The 20,112-nt window shown below is 48.3% G+C and overlaps 1 protein-coding gene across 1 annotated transcript in view; it reads right to left on the bottom strand.

The window, feature by feature from the left end:
- Nucleotides 1–20,112, bottom strand: part of dmtn (dematin actin binding protein) — a 70,684-nt gene that overhangs the window by 34,204 nt on the left and 16,368 nt on the right. Inside the window, exons 2-6 of the mRNA XM_087984441.1 lie at nucleotides 15,143–15,222; nucleotides 13,709–13,757; nucleotides 12,775–12,852; nucleotides 3,399–3,554; nucleotides 1,688–1,732 (exon numbers count right to left, since the gene is read on the bottom strand). Coding sequence (XP_087840567.1) covers nucleotides 1,688–1,732; nucleotides 3,399–3,554; nucleotides 12,775–12,852; nucleotides 13,709–13,717 — 288 coding nt within the window. The 5' untranslated portion in view covers nucleotides 13,718–13,757; nucleotides 15,143–15,222. The remainder of the gene's footprint in view (nucleotides 1–1,687; nucleotides 1,733–3,398; nucleotides 3,555–12,774; nucleotides 12,853–13,708; nucleotides 13,758–15,142; nucleotides 15,223–20,112) is intronic.

Below are 20,112 nucleotides of genomic sequence, written 5' to 3'. Positions count from 1 at the left end.
TTCAACCTGGATAAAGGCAAAGTGATTCATTTTGGAAGGTCGAATTTGAATGCCGAATACAAGGTTAAAGACAGGATTCCTGGCAGTGTGGCGGAACAGTGGGATCTTGGGATCCACGTATATAGATCCCTCAAAGTTGCCGCCCAAGTTGATAGAGTTGTTAAAAGAAGGCATATGGTGTTTGGGTTTTCATTAACGGGGGAGTGAGTTTAAGAGCCGTGAGGTTTTGCTGCAACTGTGTAAAACCCTGGTTAGACCACACTCGGAAGATTGTGTTCACTTCTGGTCACCTCCTGATAGGTAGGATGGAGATGCTTTGGAGAGAGTGCAGGGGAGGTTTACCTGAATGCTGCCTGGATTGGAGGGCTTGTCTTTTGAAGGGGAGGTTGAGAGAGCTGGGGCTTTTCACACTGGAGAGAAGAAGAAAGAGAGGTGACTTGATAGAGGTGTACAAGACGATGAAAGGCACAGATAGAGTGGATAGCCAGAGACTTTTCCCCAGGGCAGAAATGGCAGTCGGAGGGGGTCATAATTTCAAGGTGATTGGATGAAGGGAGAGAGAGAAGATGCCAGAGGTAGGTTCTTTATGCAGAGAGTGGTGGAAGGCACTGCCCAGCCATGGTAGTAGAGTCAGAGACATTTGGGACATCTAAGCGACTGCTGGACAAGCATGTGGACAGTAGTAAATTGAGTGGTGTGTAGGTTAGGTTGATCTTAGATTAAGATGAATGCTTGGCACAACATCATGAGCCGAAGGGCCTGTATTGTACTGTACTGTTCTATGTTCCATGTTCTAAGACACTGGCTTGGCTCTTCCGAATGGTGAATTGGAGGAAACGCCTGCTGTTTCAGTCCAAAGATGTGCAGGTTAGGTGGATTGGCCATGCCACACTGCCCATAGTATCCTGGGCTGTAGAGGCTAGGTGGATTAGCCATGGGAAAGGCACAGTTACAGGTATAGGATAGGAGGGTTGAGTCTGGGTGGGATACTCTTTAGAGAGTCAGTGTGGATTAGATGGGCAGAATGGCCTATTTCTACACTGTCGGGATTCTATTATAGAAGATAGAGAGGGGAACTGTTTTAGCGAGTTTTGAGAAGATTTGCAGGTTGAGGTTCTGGATGTAGGTTTGCTCGCTGAGCTGGAAGGTTCATTTCCAGACGTTTCGTCACCCTATAAGGTAACATCTTCAGTGGGCCTCTGGGCAAAGCACTGCTGATGATTCCTGCTTTCTATGAATATGTTTGGGTTTCTTTGGGTTGTTGATGTTATTTCCAGTGGTGATGTCATTTCCTGTTCTTTTTCTCAGGGGGTGGCAGATGCAGGTCTAACTCGATGTGTTTGTTGATAGAGTTCCGGTTGGAATGCCACATTTCTAGGAATTCTCTAGGGTGACGAAACGTCTGGAAATGAACCTTACAACTCAGCGAGCAAACCTGCATCCAAGGGGGACTGTTTCACCACAGTTTCACATTGGTCATTTGAGGCTTTGCTGAAAGCTGTTTCCGTACTGTGACCTCACTGGAAACCTGATTGGAGGGATTTGAGCAAGGAATCCTGGGAAAGATGGCTGCAGCAAGAGTTCCTTAGATCCCAGGATATTTCTGAACCTGCTTTGGTGGATAAGGAAATGAGTATGCTTCATAACAGATCAGTTCATAAAATGAGGATTGATCCTTCCACCTTACCTCAGGGTAGGTGAGAGGAGACATCGGACGTGGTGACTGTGAGCGCTGCGGAAGAAAAGGACATGAATTAGAATGAATAATCTGAAGTCTCATTTTAATAAATGGAAACACATTTAAAGACAACCTCCACAAAGCCATGACCCGAAATTTTCTGCTCGTTGCTATGCTCTGAGTTGAGCTACCACTTAAGGTCCACAAAGAGTCCACTATCATTTGGACTTTCATTTGTAAAATATGGAAAATGGATCCAGATAGATTTACTGCACCAGAGATTTGTCATTGGTCTCAGGTTGTCCTATAATGGGCAACGACTTGACTGGCTGAATACTTACTGCAAAAGACCAGCCATGTGAGTGAAAGATCTGAACATTATTTTCGTTATGTGGCTACAATAAATCAGTCAATGGAAAACATGCGCACAAAATGCATCGCGTGTTTTCACAGTGGTCGACAAAGACATCCACGGTGTCTCTGTCGTTGTAAAGTTGCTCAAAATTCATCCTCAGAAACAAAACGCACCACTATCTGCAGTTTCAGTGTCTGTTCTGAAGCCCAGTCTCTGACTGTGGAAGTCCCAGGGGTCCTGTCAACACAGGAGCCGCCTTCTGGCCCAGATGTTTTGGACTGATAGCAATTCACACTGTTGCAACTGCGTCACTGGAAGGCCTTATCACTTCCTTTTCGAGGTCAGGGGCAATGCTGGACTGGTTTGCCAATTCAGAGTTAAACTGGGATCACCCTCGGCAAGCTCTGATCTGGCAGTACTCAATCAGTTAGGTAATCCACTAGGAGCTGGATCCTGGGTGGTGACTGAAACTGACTGAGCTGGATTGGTCTGCAACGAACTGGTTCAGTCGGCTGAATGGCCTTCGTTTGGGCCATGATGTCTCCATGATACGATGACCCTATAACATTCTACGTAACAATGATATCTCACCAATGTGCAGATGTTGGTAAAGGGCAGGAGCAGGATCAGCCAGTTCAAATAGCTATTGATACTAAAGTTAGCGGCTGACAGAGCTTTCCTTCATTGGTCAGAGCATTGAGTATTGGAATCGGGAAGTCATGTTGCGGCTGTACAGGACATTGGTTAGGCCACTGTTGGAATATTGCATGCAATTCTGGTCTCCTTCCTATCGGAAAGATGTGAAACTTGAAAGGGTGCAGAAAAGATTTACAAGGATATTGCCAGGGTTGGAGGGTTTGAGCTATAGGGAGAGGCTGGGGCTGGTTTCCCTGGAGCGTCAGAGGCTGAGGGGTGACCTTATAGAGGTTTATAAAATCATGAAGGGCATGGGTAGGATAAATAGACAGTCTTTTCCCTGGGGTGGGGAGTCCAGAATGAGAGGTTTAGGGTGAGAGGGGAAAGATATAAAAAAGACCTAAGGGGCAACTTTTTCACATAGAGGGTGGTGCGTGTGTGGAATGAGCTGCCAGAGGAAGTGGTGGAGGCTGGTACAATTGCAACATTTAAAAGGCATATGGATGGGTATATGAATAGGAAGGGTTTAGAGGGATATGGGCCAAGTGCTGGAAAATGGGACCAGATTAGGTTAGGATATCTAGGTTGGCATGGACGAGTTGGACTGAAGGGTCTGTTTCTGGGCTGGACATCTCTTTGACTCTATCACTCTATGACTGAAACACAGCCACATCCAAAGCTCAGAGCTCTGTAGAAAACTCGCCACTTCTTGCCAGCAAAACAATGTACCTCAGCAGACCCCACTGGCTCCGGTCTCTCTGCACAGAAGTAACTGTAATGTGGTTCGTAGATCATCAGGTCTGGCCGCTCAATCTCCAGTATTGCCTTGTCTTTCGGGATTGCAGCCAGATCTTTATAGGCCAACACCTGGTTATCCATCTTCGCCTGTCGGGCAGAGAGGAGAATTAAGGCAGCTTGCTTCATTTGGGCACTGTATTCAAAGTGGTGTCAAGCCCCTTAGGGGGAGCTGGGACTGAAGTGAATCTGTGTGTCACCAGCACTTCACAGCGTTTCCCTCCTATTTGTGACGATACATTGACTTTAAGAGGTTATTTTGTCCTTTTTTTTAAAGACAGCTTTTAAGACTGAGGTGGCGAGCTGTCTAGTTGGAAAGCCAATGAAATCATGAGGCCTTGTTTTTTCTTAAAAGTTATAAAGCAGAAAGCATAAGGGACTGTCAGAGAATACAGGAGGATATAGATATTTTGGAGAGTTGGGCGGGGAAGTGGCAGATGGTGTTCAATCCAGAAAAATGTGAGGTGATGCATTTCGGCAAGACGAACTCTAGAGCGAATTATACAATGAACGCAAGAGCCTTGGGAAAAGTTGATGGGCAGAGAGATCAGGGAGTTCAGGTCCATTGTACCCTGAAGGTGGCTGCACAGGTGGATAGAGTGGTCAAGAAGGCATATGGTATGCTTGCCTTCATTGGAGGGGGTATTGAGCAGAAGAGCTGGCAAATCATGTTAAAATTGTACAAGACATTGGTTCGGCCGCATTTAGAATACTGTGTACAGTTCTGGTCGCCACATTACCAAAAGGATGTGGACTCTTTGGAGAGGGTGCAGAGAAGGTTCACGAGGATGTTGCCTGGTATGGAAGGTGTTAGCTATGAAGAGAGGTTGAGTACGTCAGCTTTCTTTTCATTAGAAAAAAGGAGATTGAGGGGGAACCTGATTGAGGTTTACAAAATCATGACGGGTATAGACAGGGTGGATAGAGACAAGCTTTTTCCCGGGTGAAGGATTCAATGAGAGGTCACGCTTTCAAGGTGAGACGTGGAAAGTTTAAGGGGGATACACATGGTAAGTACTTCACACAGAGGGTGGTGGGCGTCTGGAACGTGTTGCCAGCAGAGGTGGTAGAGGCAGGCACGGTAGATTCATTTAAGATGCGTCTGGATAAATGCATGTGTAGGTGGAGAGCAGAGGGATACAGGTGCTTAGGAATTGACCGACAGGTTTAGACAGTACATTTGGATGGGCTCAGGCTTGGAGGGCCGAAGGGCTTGTTCCTGGGCTGTAAATGTTCTTTGTTCTTTGGAACAAACGAAGCCCTCACAGGACCAGGATTTTTAGTCCCTTCATTTTTCAGTGGCAGTCGGTGCCGAGGTCTTGAAGAAACGGAAGCTATTTTTCCCCTCTTTCAGCTTTTGTTGAAAGCTCTTCCCTTTGCTGGAGTTATATGTGAGACAATCTGTTTTTTAAAGTTGCCTTTTGCCAAGGATCTGTTTTTGGGATTTTACTATTTTGCAACGGTTAATTAGTAAAAGTTGCTGAATCTAATATTCTGTTAAGATTTCCGATAGAGTTGCAACTGAGTCAATTATTTTCCTTATTCTTTCTCTTGTGGGATTTTAACTCAAGTTTATGAATAAATTGTGTTCTGCTTACCATCGAGTTGATTGACAAGTGAATTGCATCTGGAAAGCAACACCTTACATTTACTTATAAAATTAGAAGCAGTTAGGATCTAGGCTACCTTCTTCGTGTATTTTGAAGGGATTTGGTCTCATCCACAACGTATTTAACCTACAATTTGTGCCAGCATTTCCTGACAGGGATATCTCCTGAGTCTTTGTAGAACTTTAGTTGAGCCACACGTGGAATGTTGCATACAGTTCTGGTCACCACACTACCAGAAGGAAGTGGTTGCTTTGGAGAGGGTACAGAAAAGGTTGACCCGGATGTTAGAGTTTAAAAATGTGGTGCTGGAAAAACACAGCAGGCTGGGCAGCATCCGAGGAGCAGGAGAATCGACGTTTCGATTCCTGAAGAAGGGCTTATGCCCGAAACGTCGATTCTCCTGCTCCTCGGATGCTGCCCGGCCTGCTGTGCTTTTCCAGCACCACATTTTTTCTCTCCTGTAAGACCCTGGGTTTGATTTTAGCTTTTGTGCCAAGGCGTGTATGTGTGGATTTTTGCTAGTATTTGGAACAGTATCATAAAGTTGGGATAATCTGTTGGGTTTTTGGATAGGTACTCCAGCATCTGCAATCTTCACTTTCTCCTACCTGACCGGGATGTTACTTGACATGGGGGATTTTAGCGATGATGAAAAGTTAGATTGACTGCGTTTGTTTTTACTGGAATGCATGAGATTGAGGGGGTGAACTGATGGATGTTTATAAGATTGCGAATGGCATGGATAGAGTGGAAAGTGGGAGGTATCTCTCCCAGGGTGGAGGGGTCAGTTACGAGGGGACACAGCCTAAAGGCGCAGGGAGGAAAGTTTACAAGAGATGTGTGAGGCACGTTTTTCACACAAAGAGTGATGAGTGAGCGGATGGCCACAGTCTGCGCTGCAGTCAATGGCAACACGCTGTGGACCACCGGACCTTCGAACAATTTCTCTGCAAACCGAAATGCCTCAATGCTGTCCTCAGTCATCGTAAAACTCCATTTGTCAAAAAGAATGATGTCTCTGCCGCCGGGGAGAATATGAGGCCTTTGCTCAGAAATGATTGTTAAGGATAATGACAACAGACCAGTTAGTTTAACTTTGGTGATGGAAAACAATCCAGAAACAGTTACTCAGGGTTAAATCAGTCATCACGTGGAGAAAGGTGGATTGCTGAGGGAGAATGTGCGTGAATTGAGGAGTCAAACTAATTTGTTGGTGTTTATTCAGGAAGTAATAGTGTCAATGTGGTTTATTTGGATTTCCAGACAGAATTTGACAACAAGTGTGTGAGGAAAGTTATAGGTCAGGGTATAAGAAGGACAGTAGTAGCATGTATTGTCTGAGGGATAGGAAACGGAGAGTGAATGGATACTTTTCAAGCTGGGGGAATGTTTCTTGTGGAGATCCCCAGGGCTCAGTCTTAGGAGCTTTGCTTTTCCTGCTATATGTTAATGGGCTGGATCTTGCTGTGCAGGAGACCATTTCCAAGTTTGCAGTCGACACGGAACTTGTAGGAATTGGGAGGCAGTGCGGATCTCCAAACGGACAGTGCCAAGGTGGCGGAGTGGGCAGAGAGCTGGCAGTTGAGATTCAATGCAGAGATGTGTGAGGTGGTACACTTTGGTCAGGAGAGCATTGGAAGACAATAATAAAACAGAGGGTCCAATTCGAAAGGGGGTGCAGAAGCAGAGGGAGCTGGGGGTTGGGGGGGGTGGGGAGTGGTATATGTGCACAGATCAGTGAAGGTGGCACTTAATAAAGCACCCAATGCCCTTGGCTTTATTAATAAGGGCATAGAATACAAGAGCAGGGAGGTGATGTTGACTTTGCATAAGACACTTGTTCGACCTTGCACCCAACTGCTGCCCCTCACAGCCCGCCATGGGGAACTGGAGCTATAGCTGAATTGAATTTATTGTCACGTGCACAGTGAAAAGCTGGATGAATGTCAGACCATTCAGGAGTCTGAGAGGGTGACAGAGATGAGTGAGAGGGAGGCAATCACACCGAGTTACAGGATTGAAGGGAGCTGGGTGAGCATCAGGAGAGGGAAAGGGAATAGGCAGACATTGCAGGGAGCCCTTGTGGGCATCCCCCTCAATAATAAAGATACCGTTTCGGATACTGTTGGGAGGGGCGACTTACGAGGAGAAAGCCTCAGTGGCCAGGTCTCTGGCACTGCGTCTGGTTCTGTCGCTCAGGAGGGAAGGGGGGAGAATAGGAGAGCGATAGTGATGAGAGATTCATTGGTGAGAGGATCAGACAGGAGATTCTGCGATTGTGAACGAGATTCCCGAATGGTACGTTGCCAGAGTCAGGGATATCTCGGATCGGGTTTACAGGATTCTTAAGGGGGAGGGGTGAGCACCCAGACGTTGTGGTACGCGTCGGCACCAATGACACAGCTCGGAAAAGGGATGACCTGCAAAGGGCAGATCGGGAGTTAGGTTGGAAGTGAGAAGACAGGATGAGCAGAAGGGTAATCTCGGAATTGCTACCGGTGCCACGGGCTCGGAACAGAGGCTCGGAACAGAGAGCGAGTGCAGCTTAATACGTGGCTACAGGGCTGGTGTAGGAGGGAGGGCTTCAGCTATGTGGATCATTGGGATACTTTCTGGGACAATACAAGGAGGATGAATTGCACCTGAACTGGAGGGGTACCAATATCCTGGGTGGGAGGTTTGCTGGAGCTCTGTGGGAGGGGTTAAACTAGTTTGGCAGGGAGGGGGTGGGAACCGGAGCTACGGACCAGAGGACGGGATTGCTGGTGTACAGCCAGCTACATTGTGCAGAGTCCGTGAGGAGGGATAGACAGTTGATAGGGACAATAGTGAAGAAGGCGTTTGGTATGCTTTCCTTTATTAGTTAGAGTATTGAATACAGGAGTTGGGAGGTCATGTTGCGGCTGTACAGGACATTGGTTAGGCCACTGTTGGAATATTGCGTGCAATTCTGGTCTCCTTCCTATCGGAAAGATGTTGTGAAACTTGAAAGGGTTCAGAAAAGATTTACAAGGATGTTGTCAGGGTTTGGAGGATCTGAGCTACAGGGAGAGGCTGAACAGGCTGGGGCTGTTTTCCCTGGAGCATCGGAGGCTGAGGGGTGACCTTGTAGAGGTTTACAAAATTATGAGGGGCATGGATAGGGTAAATAGACAAAGTCTTTTCCCTGGGATTGGGGAGTCCAGAACTAGAGGGCATAGGTTTAGGGTGAGAGGGAAAAGATATAAAAGAGACCTAAGGGGCAACCTTTTCACACAGAGGGTGGTACGTGTATGGAATGAGCTGCCAGAGGATGTGGTGGAGGCTGGTACAATTGCAACATTTAAGAGGCATCTGGATGGGTATGTGAATAGGAAGGGTTTGGAGGGATATGGGCCGGTGAGACTAGATTGGGTTGGGATATCTGGTCAGCATGGACAGGTTGGACCGAAGGGTCTGTTTCCGTGCTGTACATATCTATGACTCTATGACCCTATTTGCAGTCAGTGTGATGGGTTAAAATGTGTCTATTGTAATGCAAGAAATATCAGGAAGAAGGGTGAAGAGCTTCGAGCCTGGATCAGTACTTGGAACTATGATGTTGTGGTCATCACGGAGACTTGGATATCACGGGGGATGTGGCATTGCTGATCAGGGATAGTATCACAGCTTCAGAAAGGGAGATCATCAAGGAGGGTGGAAGTCAGAAACAGGAAAGTGCAGCCAATTTATTGGGAGTTTTCTACAGACCCCCGACTAGCAACAGAGACACTGAGGAGCAGATTGGGAGGCAGATTTTGGAAAGGTGCAGAAATAACAGGGTTGTTGTCATGGGTGATTTTAACTTCCCTAATATTGATTGGAACCTACTTAGTTCAAACAGTTTGGATGGAGCAGTTTTTGTCAAGTGTGTCCAGGAAGGATTCTTGACTCAATATGTCGATTGGTGGATAAGAGGGGAGGGCCATATTGGATTTGGTGATTGGCAATGAACCAGACCAGGATTGTTATCATGGGTGACTTTCACTTCCCTAATATTGATTGGAACCTCCTTAGCTCAAATAGTTCGGATGGAGCAGTTTTTGTCAGGTGTGTCCAGGAAGGGTTCCTGACTCAATATGTAGATAGGCCGACTAGAGGGGAGGCCATATTTGGTGCTCGGCAACGAACCAGGCCAGGTGTCAGATCTCTCGATGCGAGAGCATTTCGGTGATAGTGATCATGACTCCCTGACCTTTACTATAGTCATGGAGAGGGATAGGAATAGACGGGCATGGGAAAGTATTTAATTGGAGGAGAGGGATTACAATGCTATTAGGCAGGAACTGGGGCACCTAAATTGGGAACACGTGTTCTCAGGAAAATGCATGACAGAAATGTGGAGGTGGTTTTGGGAGCAGTTGCTGCTAGGTTTGTCCCACTGAGGCAAGGAAGGGATGGCAGGGTGAAGGAACCTTGGGTGACAAGGGATGGAGAACATCTAGTCAAGAGGAAGAAGGAAGCTTACTTAAGGTTGAAGAGGCAAGGATCAGACAGGGCTCTAGAGGGTTATAAGGTAGAAACTGAAGAATGGACTCAGGAGAGCTAGAAGGGGCATGATATAGCTTTCGTGGGTAGGATTATGGAAAACCATAAGGCATTCTGCACTTACGTGAGGAGCAAGAGGATGGCCAGAGATGGGGTAGGGCCGATCAGGGATAGTGCAGGGAACTTGTACCAGTAGTCAGAGGAAGTAGGGGAGGTTCTTCATAAACATTTTGCTTCAGTATTCACTAGTGACAGGGACCTTGTCGTTTGTGAGGACAACATGAAACAGAGTGATATGCTCGATTGATGTTAAGAAGGAGGACATGCTGGAAATTTTGAAAAATATAAGGATTGATAAGTCCACTAGGCCAGATGGGATATACCCATGGTTACTACAGGAAGTGAGGGAAGAGATTGCTGCACCTTTGGCGATGATCTTTACATCCTCAGTGTCCCCTGGAGTAGTGCCAGATGATTGGAGGGTGGCAAATGTTATTCCCCTGTTCAAGAAAGGGAATAGGGATAACCCTGGGAATTACAGACCAGTCACTCTTACATCTGTGGTGGTCAAATTATTGGAGAGGATTCTGAGAGACAAGATTTATGATTAATTGTAAAACCACTGCTTGATTAGAGATAGTCAACATGGCTTTGTGAGGGGCAGGTCATTGCCTCACAAGTCTTGTTGAAGTCTTTGAGGATGTGACAGAACACATTGATGAGGGTCGAGCAGTGGATATGGTGTAAATGGATTTTAGCAAGGCGTTTGATAAGGTTCCCTATGGTACGCTCATTCAGAAAGGAAGGAGGCATGGGATACAGGAAAATTTAGCTGGATACAGAATTGGCTGGCCCAGACAAGACAGAGAGTGGTAATAGATGGACAATATTCAGCCTGGAGCTCGGTGACCAGTGGTGTTCCGCAGGGATCTGTTCTGAGACCTCTGCTCTTTGTAATTTTTATAAATGACTTGGATGAGGAAATGGAAGGGTGGGTTAGTGCGTTTGCCGGTGACATGACGGTTGTTGGAGTGGTGGATAGTGTGGAGGGCTGTTGGAGGTTGCAACGGGACATTGACAGGATGCAGTACTGGGCTGAGAAGTGGCAGATGGAGTTCAACCTCGGAAAGTGTGAAGTCTTTCTTTGTAAGGTCGAATTTGAATGCAGCATACAGGGTTAAAGGCAGGATTCTTGGCAGTGTGGAGGAACAGAGGGATCTTACGGTCCTGTCCATTGATCCCTCAAAGTGGCCACTCAAGTTGACAGGGTTGTTAAGAAGGCGTATGGTGCGTTGGCTTTCATGAGCAGGGGGATTGAGTTTAAGAGCCATGAGGTTATGTCGCAGCTCTTTCGAGCCCTGGTGTGAGACCACACTTGGAGTATTGTGTTCAGTTCTTTCATTATAGGAAAGATGTGGAATCTTTAGAGAGGAGATTTACCAGGAAGCTGCCTGGACTGGAGGGCATGCCTTATGAAGAAAGGTTGAGGGAGCTGGGCTTTTCTCATTGGAGTGAAGAAGGATGAGAGGTGACTTGATAGAGGTGTGCCAGATGATGAGAGGCACAGATAGAGTGGATAGCCAGAGACTTTTTCTCAGGGTGGAATTGGCTGTCATGAGGGGTCATACTTTTAAGGTGATTGCAGAAAGGTTGCGCAACATCAAGGGCCGAAGGGCCTGGACTGTGCTGCACTGCCCTATGTTCTATTTTCTGTGTACAGCTGGAGGATTGTGTACATTTGTGTAAAAAAGGATGTGGAATGTGCATGTGTGATAGCCAGGTATGCTGCTGACATAAAAATAGGCAGGGAGGCAAACAACGAACCGACAAGTGGGCAAAAACCCATCAAATGGAACACAATGTGGGAATTCTGAGGTCAGACACTTTGGCAGGGAGAACGAAGGAGTTGAATAGTATTTAAATGGAGAGAGAACAAAGGGGATTTGAGAGTTCGTGTCCACGACTTGCAGAGAGAGCTGGCATCAGAGTTCAGGAGATAATAAAGAAGGCCGGAGGAATTTTGGCCTTGACTTCAGAGGGAATGGAACAGAAAAGTTAAGGAGGTTTGGCTTGAACTATTCTCGGCACGAGCCCAACCTCGCTGGAATAGGATGAACAGTTCGGGGCCTGTTGTCTAGTGAAGAATATTCTGGCATTAGAGGCAGCCCAGGGGAGGGTTCACTGGACTGGTCCTGGGTATGGGTGGACTGTCTGATGAGGAGAGGTTGAGTCGGTTGGGCCTGAACTCATTGGAACTTGGACCAATGAGGCAACATCATTGAAACACGTAAGATTCTGCGAGGACTTAAAAGATAAATGCAGAAAGGTTTTTTTTTCCCCCTGTTGTGGAAAAGAAATTCGAACCGGGAGCACAATTTCAGCAGAAGGGGTTGCCCATTGAGACAGGGATGAGGAGGGATTTCTTCTCTCAGAGGGGAGTTCATCTGCAGAGTGTCTTTAATGCAGAGGGCTGTTGAGGATGGGTCGCCGGCACGGTGGCTCAGTGGTTAGCACTGCTGTCTCACAGGGATAGGCACCCAGGTTCGATTCCAGCCTCGGGCAACTGGCTGTGTGGAGTTTGCACATTCTCCCCGTGTCTGCGTGGGTTTGCTCCGGGTGCTCCGGTTTCCTCCCACAGTCCAAAGGTGTGCAAGGTTAGGGTGGATTGGCCAGGCTCAATTTCCCACAGTGCCCAGGGATGTGTAGGCCAGGTGCATTCGTCAGGGGTGAACATAGGCTGGGGGAATAGGTCGGGGTGGGTTACTCTTGGGAGGGTTGGTGTGGACTTGTTGGGCCGAAGGGCCTGTTCCCACACTGTGGGGATTCTAATCCTCATTACATATATTCAAGGCTGAGATGGATTTTGAATCAGGAAGGGAGTCAAGGATTATGGGGGAAAAGGCGGGTCAGTGGAGTTGGGGATGTTCAGATCAGCCATGGTCTCTGAATGGGAGAACAGACTCGATACACTGAATGGCTTACTTCTGTTCCTGTGTCTTATGAGCTCACATGAACGCAACAAAGTGCCGACCCAACATCTGTACACAACAAAGTGCCGACTCAGCATCTGTACATCACAAAGTACTGACCCAACATCTGTACATAACAAAGTGCTGACCCAACATCTGTACACAGTAAGGTGAAGACCATAGCTGGCGAGACTGTCTCGTTGATTGGAAAAGTTCACCACTCACACATATTGTTGAACCTGGTGATCCAGGAGCACTCAACGGCCGGTTGGAGCTGACACTTCCCGGTGATGTCTGGGATGGCTGTGATTTGAAGAAAATCAGGAAGAGTGTTAGTGAGGGGCAATTGTTGAGGGAACGTCTATCGAGCCGTCTTCGCTTTGGTGTGCGTCTGAATCCCGTCTGAGAAAGTAAGCACAAATACTCTGGCAAAGGTCACATCAGGTTATCTCACACAGCTCTGAAGCAGCAGACGAACAGAGGGACAAATTGCCAGCTACAGACAGGAGGCAGGCTGAAGACTTGCTGACAGATGTCACCAATTGTCAATCAGATGACCAACACTGACCGTCATTCAGTGATGGTTAATTTGTGAAATGCAGGGGGCCTGAGACTGTTAATACTTACAGGCTTTTCCTGGGAGTGAATCAGTATTTAAAAGGAATCCCCGGGAGTTTATCAAGGTTTAAGTTTGATGAGTGGGTCTCTATTTACAAGAGGCCTCCGGGTGTGGATCTATACTGACAAGGAGTCCCTCCTCGGGGGTTTATTAGGGATTAGAGGGCGTCAGTATTTACAGAGGTCCCAGTGGTGAATCACCATTCAGGGTATATCCCGATAAGTGTGTCAATATTTAAGGATGGTCTCAAGGGAATGTGTCAGGGTTTGTGGGAGTCTGCTGGAATTGAATGGGGAGCCTGTCATTGTTTACTTGGACATCTCCTGGAGAATGTCAGTATTTACTGGAGGTTTCCCAGACCACGTCACGTGGAAGTGATGGGAAGGTTTCCTTTGAACCTCACGGTCTCCTTGTGCCTGGGTTACCCAAGCTTTCTGACATCCAAGCAGCTCACAACGACTGATTGGAAACACAGGCAGCAGTTGCTGGAAGGTCAGCGTCGGCGATTTCACGCAATGCCATCTCTGAGATTAATCCTACCTTCTGCATGTTCACAGTCGCAGTCGCACGAATTGATCTGCTGACGGGTCTGCAGGAACAGATTGGAAAATGAAAAGACAAACCCGTTAGTATTACTTCCAAAAGCCATTTTGAAGTCAGTTTGTCTCGAACCAAATCTTATTCATTATTCAAAGTCAAGGAAATGCAAACTGGGTCATTGTGACCTTTTTGCTTGTAATATGAGCCTTTAAATCTCCAGGGACATTCTGGTAAATGGGATGCTGCGCACCCTGATCACAAGCAGTGATCCAAATGGCTCTGATCTATTGACATATGTAGACTTGCTGATCCTCTCAACATGTGTCTGCCCTCATGAGGATATGAGAGTGTGTGCCCTTCGGAAGCAGGTGCACAGAAACAGGCCATTCAACCCACTCCCACCTTGTTACCTCCTTCCATCTTTCCTCCTGTTAAATCCACCATCCCAACCCTCCCTCCAGAACCCGTTTATTGCCCCAGCGATACGGTTCACTTCAGCAACTCCCCTGTGGGAAGGGGTTTCATATTTCCATGATTCTCTGGGGCGAAGAGACTCCTTTTCAATTCCTGTTTGGATTTCTCGGGGGACGATCCCACATAGATATGGAAACGATCCAGCCTTTCTGAATGTGTACAGTCACATTTCTCGTGTTCTGCTTGGAAATTACGTCTGCACCGACTCCCCCGCCATTTTACAGTCCGGACACCTCAAAGGGTGGAATGACCAAGGTTCAATCAGAGGAGAGAATCATAGAACCCCTACAGTGAGAAATCAGGCCATTCAGCCCATTGAGTCCACCCAGACCCACCGCATCCCTGGAACCCTGCATTTCACAGGAGAAAGATTTCTGATTAAGGGCTTTTGCCCGAAACGTCAATTTTCCTGCTCCTCGGATGCTGCCTGACCAGCTGTGCTTTTCCAGCACCACTCGAATCTAGACTCTAATCTCCAGCCCTCACTTTGGCCTTACCTGCACATCCCTGAAGACTTCAGGTAATTTTAGCACGGCCAATCCACCAAACCCGCACATCTTTCGACTGGGAGAGGAAACCCACCCAGACACAGGGAAAAATGTGCAAACGCCACACAGACGGTCGCCTGAGGATGGAATCGAACCCAGATTCTGGCGCTGTGAGACTGCAGTGTTAACCACAGAGCCACTGTTCAATCTCGCTTCAATACAATGCTTTTCAATCTACCTCTCCAGATAGGTTGGTTCACATTTTTTAATGATTTTGCAAACCTAATTCCGAGTGGACCAGCATGCTAACTTGATCACAAGGCCTCTGTCCATTTCTCCTATCTTCTGGGATTATCATTTGACATGAAATGGAACTGAGATATTGCAAGATGTGAGCCTGGCTGCTGACCATGTGCTTGCGCAATAAGGAGACAGCATTAGCAGTGAGAAAGGTTACCAATAAATACTGTACCAGTTAAATGATGAATGTCAGTGCATTCTGAGAGGTTTGCTTCTCCTGTGGCTTATCGCAAAGGCGGATAATTCTTCCTGCTGTGTGAAAAACAACAAGGCTTTAACTCCTCTGTGTTTTCTATCTCGCAAACAATCCACAAATCATTTCCTACCACTACCATTTTTAGAGTCAGCGCTCAGGGAACAGTGCTTTATGGAGGGTCAGTACTGAGGGAGTCCGGCACTGTCAGAGGGTCAGTTCTGAGGGAGTGCTGCACTGTCAGAGGGTCAGTACTGAGGGAGTGTCGCACTGTCAGAGGGTCAGTTCTGAGGGAGTGTCGCACTGTCAGAGGGTCAGTACTGAGGGAGTGTCACACTGTCAGAGGGTCAGTTCTGAGGGAGTGTCGCACTGTCAGAGGGTCAGTACTGACGGAGTGCCGCAATGTCGGAGGGTCAGTACTGAGGGAGTGCTGCACTGTCAGAGGGTCAGTACTGAGCGAGTGCCGCACTGTCAGAGGGTCAGTACTGAGGGAGTGCAGCACTGTCAGAGGGTCAGTACTAACGGAGTGCCGCAATGTCGGAGGGTCAGTACTGAGGGAGTGCCGTACTGTCGGAGGGTCAGTACTGAGGGTGTGTCGTACTGTCGGAGGGTCAGTACTGAGGGAGAGCCGCACTGTCAAAAGGTCAGTACTGAGGGAGTGCCTTACTGTCGGAGGGTCAGTACTGAGGGAGTGCCATACTGTCGGAGGGTCAGTACTGAGGGAGCGCCGCACTGTCAGAGGGTCAGTACTGAGGGAGTGCTGCACTGTGAGAGGGTCAGTAGTGAGGGAGTGCAGCACTGTCAGTGGGTCAGTACTGAGGGAGTGCTGGACTGTTAGTGGGTCAGTACTGAGGGAGTGCTGGACTGTTAGTGGGTCAGTACTGAGGGAGTGCTGCACTGTCAGAGGGTCGGTACTGAGGGAGTGCTGCACTGTCAGAGGGTCAGCACTGAGGGAGTGCTGCACTGTTGGAGGGTCAGTACTGAGGGAGTACTGCACTTTCGGAGGGTCAGTACTGAGGGAGTGCTGCACTGTTGGAGGGTCAGTACTGAGGGAGTGCCGTACTGTCAGAGGGTCAGGACTGAGGGAGTGCTGCACTCTCAGAGGGTCAGTAGTGAGGGAGGGCAGCACAGTCAGTGGGTCAGTACTGAGGGAGTGCTGGACTGTCAGTGGGTCAGTACTGAGGGAGTGCTGCACTGTCAGAGGGTCGGTACTGAGGGAGTGCTGCACTGTCAGAGGGTCAGCACTGAGGGAGTGCTGCACTGTTGGAGGGTCAGTACTGAGGGAGTACTGCACTTTCGGAGGGTCAGTACTGAGGGAGTGCTGCACTGTTGGAGGGTCAGTACTGAGGGAGTGCCGTACTGTCGGAGGGTCAGTACTGAGGAAGTGCTGCACTGTCAGAGGGTTAGTACTGAGGGAGTGCTGCACTGTCAGAGAGTCAGTACTGAGGGAGTGCCGCACTGTCAGAGGGTCAGTACTGAGGGAATGCCGCACTTTCGGAGGGTCAGTACTGAGGGTGTGTCGTACTGTCGGAGGGTCAGTACTGAGGGAGAGCTGCACTGTCAAAAGGTCAGTACTGAGAGAGTGCCGCACTGTCAGAGGGTCAGTCCTGAGGGAGTGCCGTACTGTCGGAGGTCAGTACCGTGGGAGAGCCGCACTGTCAAAAGGTCAGTACTGAGAGAGTGCCGCACTGTCAGAGGGTCAGTACTGAGGGAGTGCCGTACTGTCGGAGGTCAGTACTGAGGGAGAGCCGCACTGTCAAAAGTCAGTACTGAGAGAGTGCCGCACTGTCAGAGGGTCAGTACTGAGGGAGCGCTGCACTGTCGGAGGGTCAGCACTGAGGGAGTGCTGCACTGTCAGAGGGTCAGTACTGAGGGAGCGCTGCACTGTCGGAGGGTCAGCACTGAGGGAGTACTGCACTTTCGGAGGGTCAGTACTGAGGGAGTGCTGCACTGTTGGAGGGTCAGTACTGAGGGAGTGCTGCACTGTCAGAGGGTCAGTACTGAGGGAGTACTGCACTGTTGGAGGGTCGGTACTGAGGGAGCGCTGCACTGTCAGAGGGTCAGTACTGAGGGAGCGCTGCACTGTCGGAGGGTCAGCACTGAGGGAGTGCTGCATTGTTCCGAGTCAGTAGTGTGGGAGTGATGCATTGTGAGAGGTGTAGGTCTGACAGTTAGAGTACTGATGTGCCAGAGGAGCTGTCTCCCAGATTAATCTCAGCGCAGTGAACATTGAAAATGTCTCCCTCCTCTGTGGAATTGTTCTAACCAACTCTCCTCCCTCAATCCAAACACTTGAGATGTGCTCCTTTTAGCTTTTGTTCAGAACCGTCAAGTCTAAGTTGACTGTTACTCCAACAAGTTACCAGTTTGTTCAATTTACGGTCTCATAAGGAAGACATAAAAGCAAGTTTCCTTTCCATTGAGCTGCTTCAAGCCAGAGAAGTCATGATCAAATGTGACAAACAAATACAGTGCATTGGATCTTGCTGCTTTCAGCAAGTCCCATTAACATGATGCAGTTTGTGAAATGAGAGGTGACAGATCGGTGAGTGGGCTCCTGCTGAGTGCCGGTCAGTGAGGAATGTCGAGAATGAACACTGGGGTGATGTAATCAGCTCAGGCAATGAGTTAGAACAGGCTCGGTTGGCTGAATGGCCTCCTCCCTTTGATTTTAACCACGGGGACTCTCCCTGGCGTTTCCTTTGCGATTTGTGAGTCTGACTTCACTTGGACTTGACCCTTTCACACCGATGGTTCTGCCCGAAAGGAGGGTATCGATGGGCATGGGTTTGACCATTGCATGTGGCCCTTCGAGGAGGAATGGGCGTCTGCCCAGATGTCGCACCCCTTCAGCATGCTAGTTCAAGGCAGGCAGAGCATTCCAGTCAGACAGTCCTCAAATGTTTACTCCCAGTCAGTTCTCCATCCCGGTCATGAAGCAAAACAGAAGGAGGAAGTCACTCACCAGTGTTGTGGAGCAGATCAAAACGCCCTCAAAATATATTAAAGCCTCGACCATAACTTTTCCTTCTTTTAAAGGCAAGGGCCAGGCATGACATTCTGGATGCAGTTCGATTGGTCAAACTGCCAGCTTTGAAGCATAGAACACAGAGAACACAGAACATTACAGCGCAGGAACCGCCCCTTTGGCCATGATGTTGTGCCAATCACGATGTCAAGTTGAACTAATCCCTTGTGCCTGTCCTTACTCCATATCCCTCTGTTCCTTGTTGTTCATGTGCTGGTTTAGAAGTCCCTGAAACACCCTTATCATATCTGATTCCACTACCAGCCCTGTCAGCATGTTCCAGGCTCCGGCCACACTCTGTGTAAAAAAAAAACCTGCCCCTCACATCTCCTTTGAACTTTCCCCTCTCACCTTAAATATGTGCAGAACACACTTTATTCAGACGCTATAGTTCAAAGACAACAAAAGAAAGGAGAAATTGGATTAACTTAACTCTTTCAGTAAACATAACAGAATGATATTTAACTACTAAGCAGTAACTTTTCTGATATAGTAATATCCCATAAACACACACTTGGCAAAGGCAAATTCAGTAAAATAGATTGTTTCACATGCTATTTCAGTAGCTGGAAGAAGACCCCAGCTTTTAACTGTAACAGAGAGAGGAATAAGAACTTCCATATGCAGCTTTAAGACCCCAGCAACTGCTGGAAGCTAAAACTAAAACTCCTGGTTCTCTGGGAGCTTGATCCCACCCATTCAGGCTGCTTCTATTGTTCCAACTTTAATAAAAACCCGAGGCCTCACAAGCTGTTGGCCCTGGGTCGACTGCTCTACACCTCTGTCTCATAAAAAAAACGGACAAAACACACATCCTAAAGCCAGAGGCAAGCTCAGAGGTTGAGGTTGAGACTTTTGTGGTTACCTGCAGAGTACTGGCTCAACAATTTTGGTGATCAGAACTTGGGTGAGGGTTATAGGGTCATGGAGAGTGGGGAGCTGGGGATTGCAGGCATTTCTGGGAGGCCTAACAAGGCCATGACTGTGGTAGCCATGTGTGCCTTGGTCAGTGCAAATGTCACATGTCTCCCCGCCAGGAGCAGTCAAGGGAACACAACCTTGAACTTCTTTGCTCCTAGATCCTATCAGGGGGTTAGCTTAATACTGCTTCAGTGTCTCAGATGCAGCTTCTCCACCAAGGCACTGAGACACATTCCCTCTTCATGAAGGCCAGAGGGCTGATGGAAACCTGGGAACATATAAACTGAAGACCACTCTGCCCTTTGCGTCTGTCCTACGAGTCACCAAAATAACAGCTGATTGTGGAAGTCCACAGCATTTCCAACACTATCCACACGCCCCTTGATATTTCTGCCTCGAACATACTCAGTACTGAGCCCCCACAACCCTCGGGGGTGGAGAATTCCACAGGTTCCCCACCCTCTGAGGGAAGAAATTCCTCCTCATCTCAGTCTGAAATTGCCTCCCTTTCACTCTGAGACTGTTCCCTCCAGGATCAAGTTCCCCCCACCCCACCCCCGCTGCACCGGTGGGTTGTGCAGGATGTGGGGAACATCCCTCCTGTATCTACCTTGTCAAGCCTTATCAGACCTTTGAATGTGGGCAGCACGGTGGCTCAGCGGTTAGCACTGCTGCCTCACAGCGCCAGAGATCCGGTTCGATTCTAGCCTCGGGTGACTTATCTGTGCTTGCACATTCTCCCCGTGTCTGCCTGGGTTTCCTCCGGGTGCTCCGGTTTCCTCCCACAGTCCAAAAGACATACAGGTTCGGTGGACTGGCCAAGCTAAATTGCCCACAGTGTCTTGGGATGTGCAGGATAGCGGGGCTAGCCATGGGATTACAGGGATAGGGTAGAGGGGGTGGGTCAGGCTGGGATGATCTTTGAAGGGCTACTTTGGATTCATTAGACTGAATGGCCTGTCTCTACATTGGAGGGATTCTATGAAATTACCTCTCATTT

The sequence above is a fragment of the Chiloscyllium plagiosum genome, unplaced genomic scaffold, assembly GCF_037043375.1.
Source record: "Chiloscyllium plagiosum isolate Xiang-an unplaced genomic scaffold, Cpla_swu_hap1 HiC_scaffold_48, whole genome shotgun sequence".
NCBI lineage: Eukaryota > Metazoa > Chordata > Chondrichthyes > Orectolobiformes > Hemiscylliidae > Chiloscyllium > Chiloscyllium plagiosum.
This window is presented reverse-complemented; position numbering and strand designations above follow the sequence as displayed.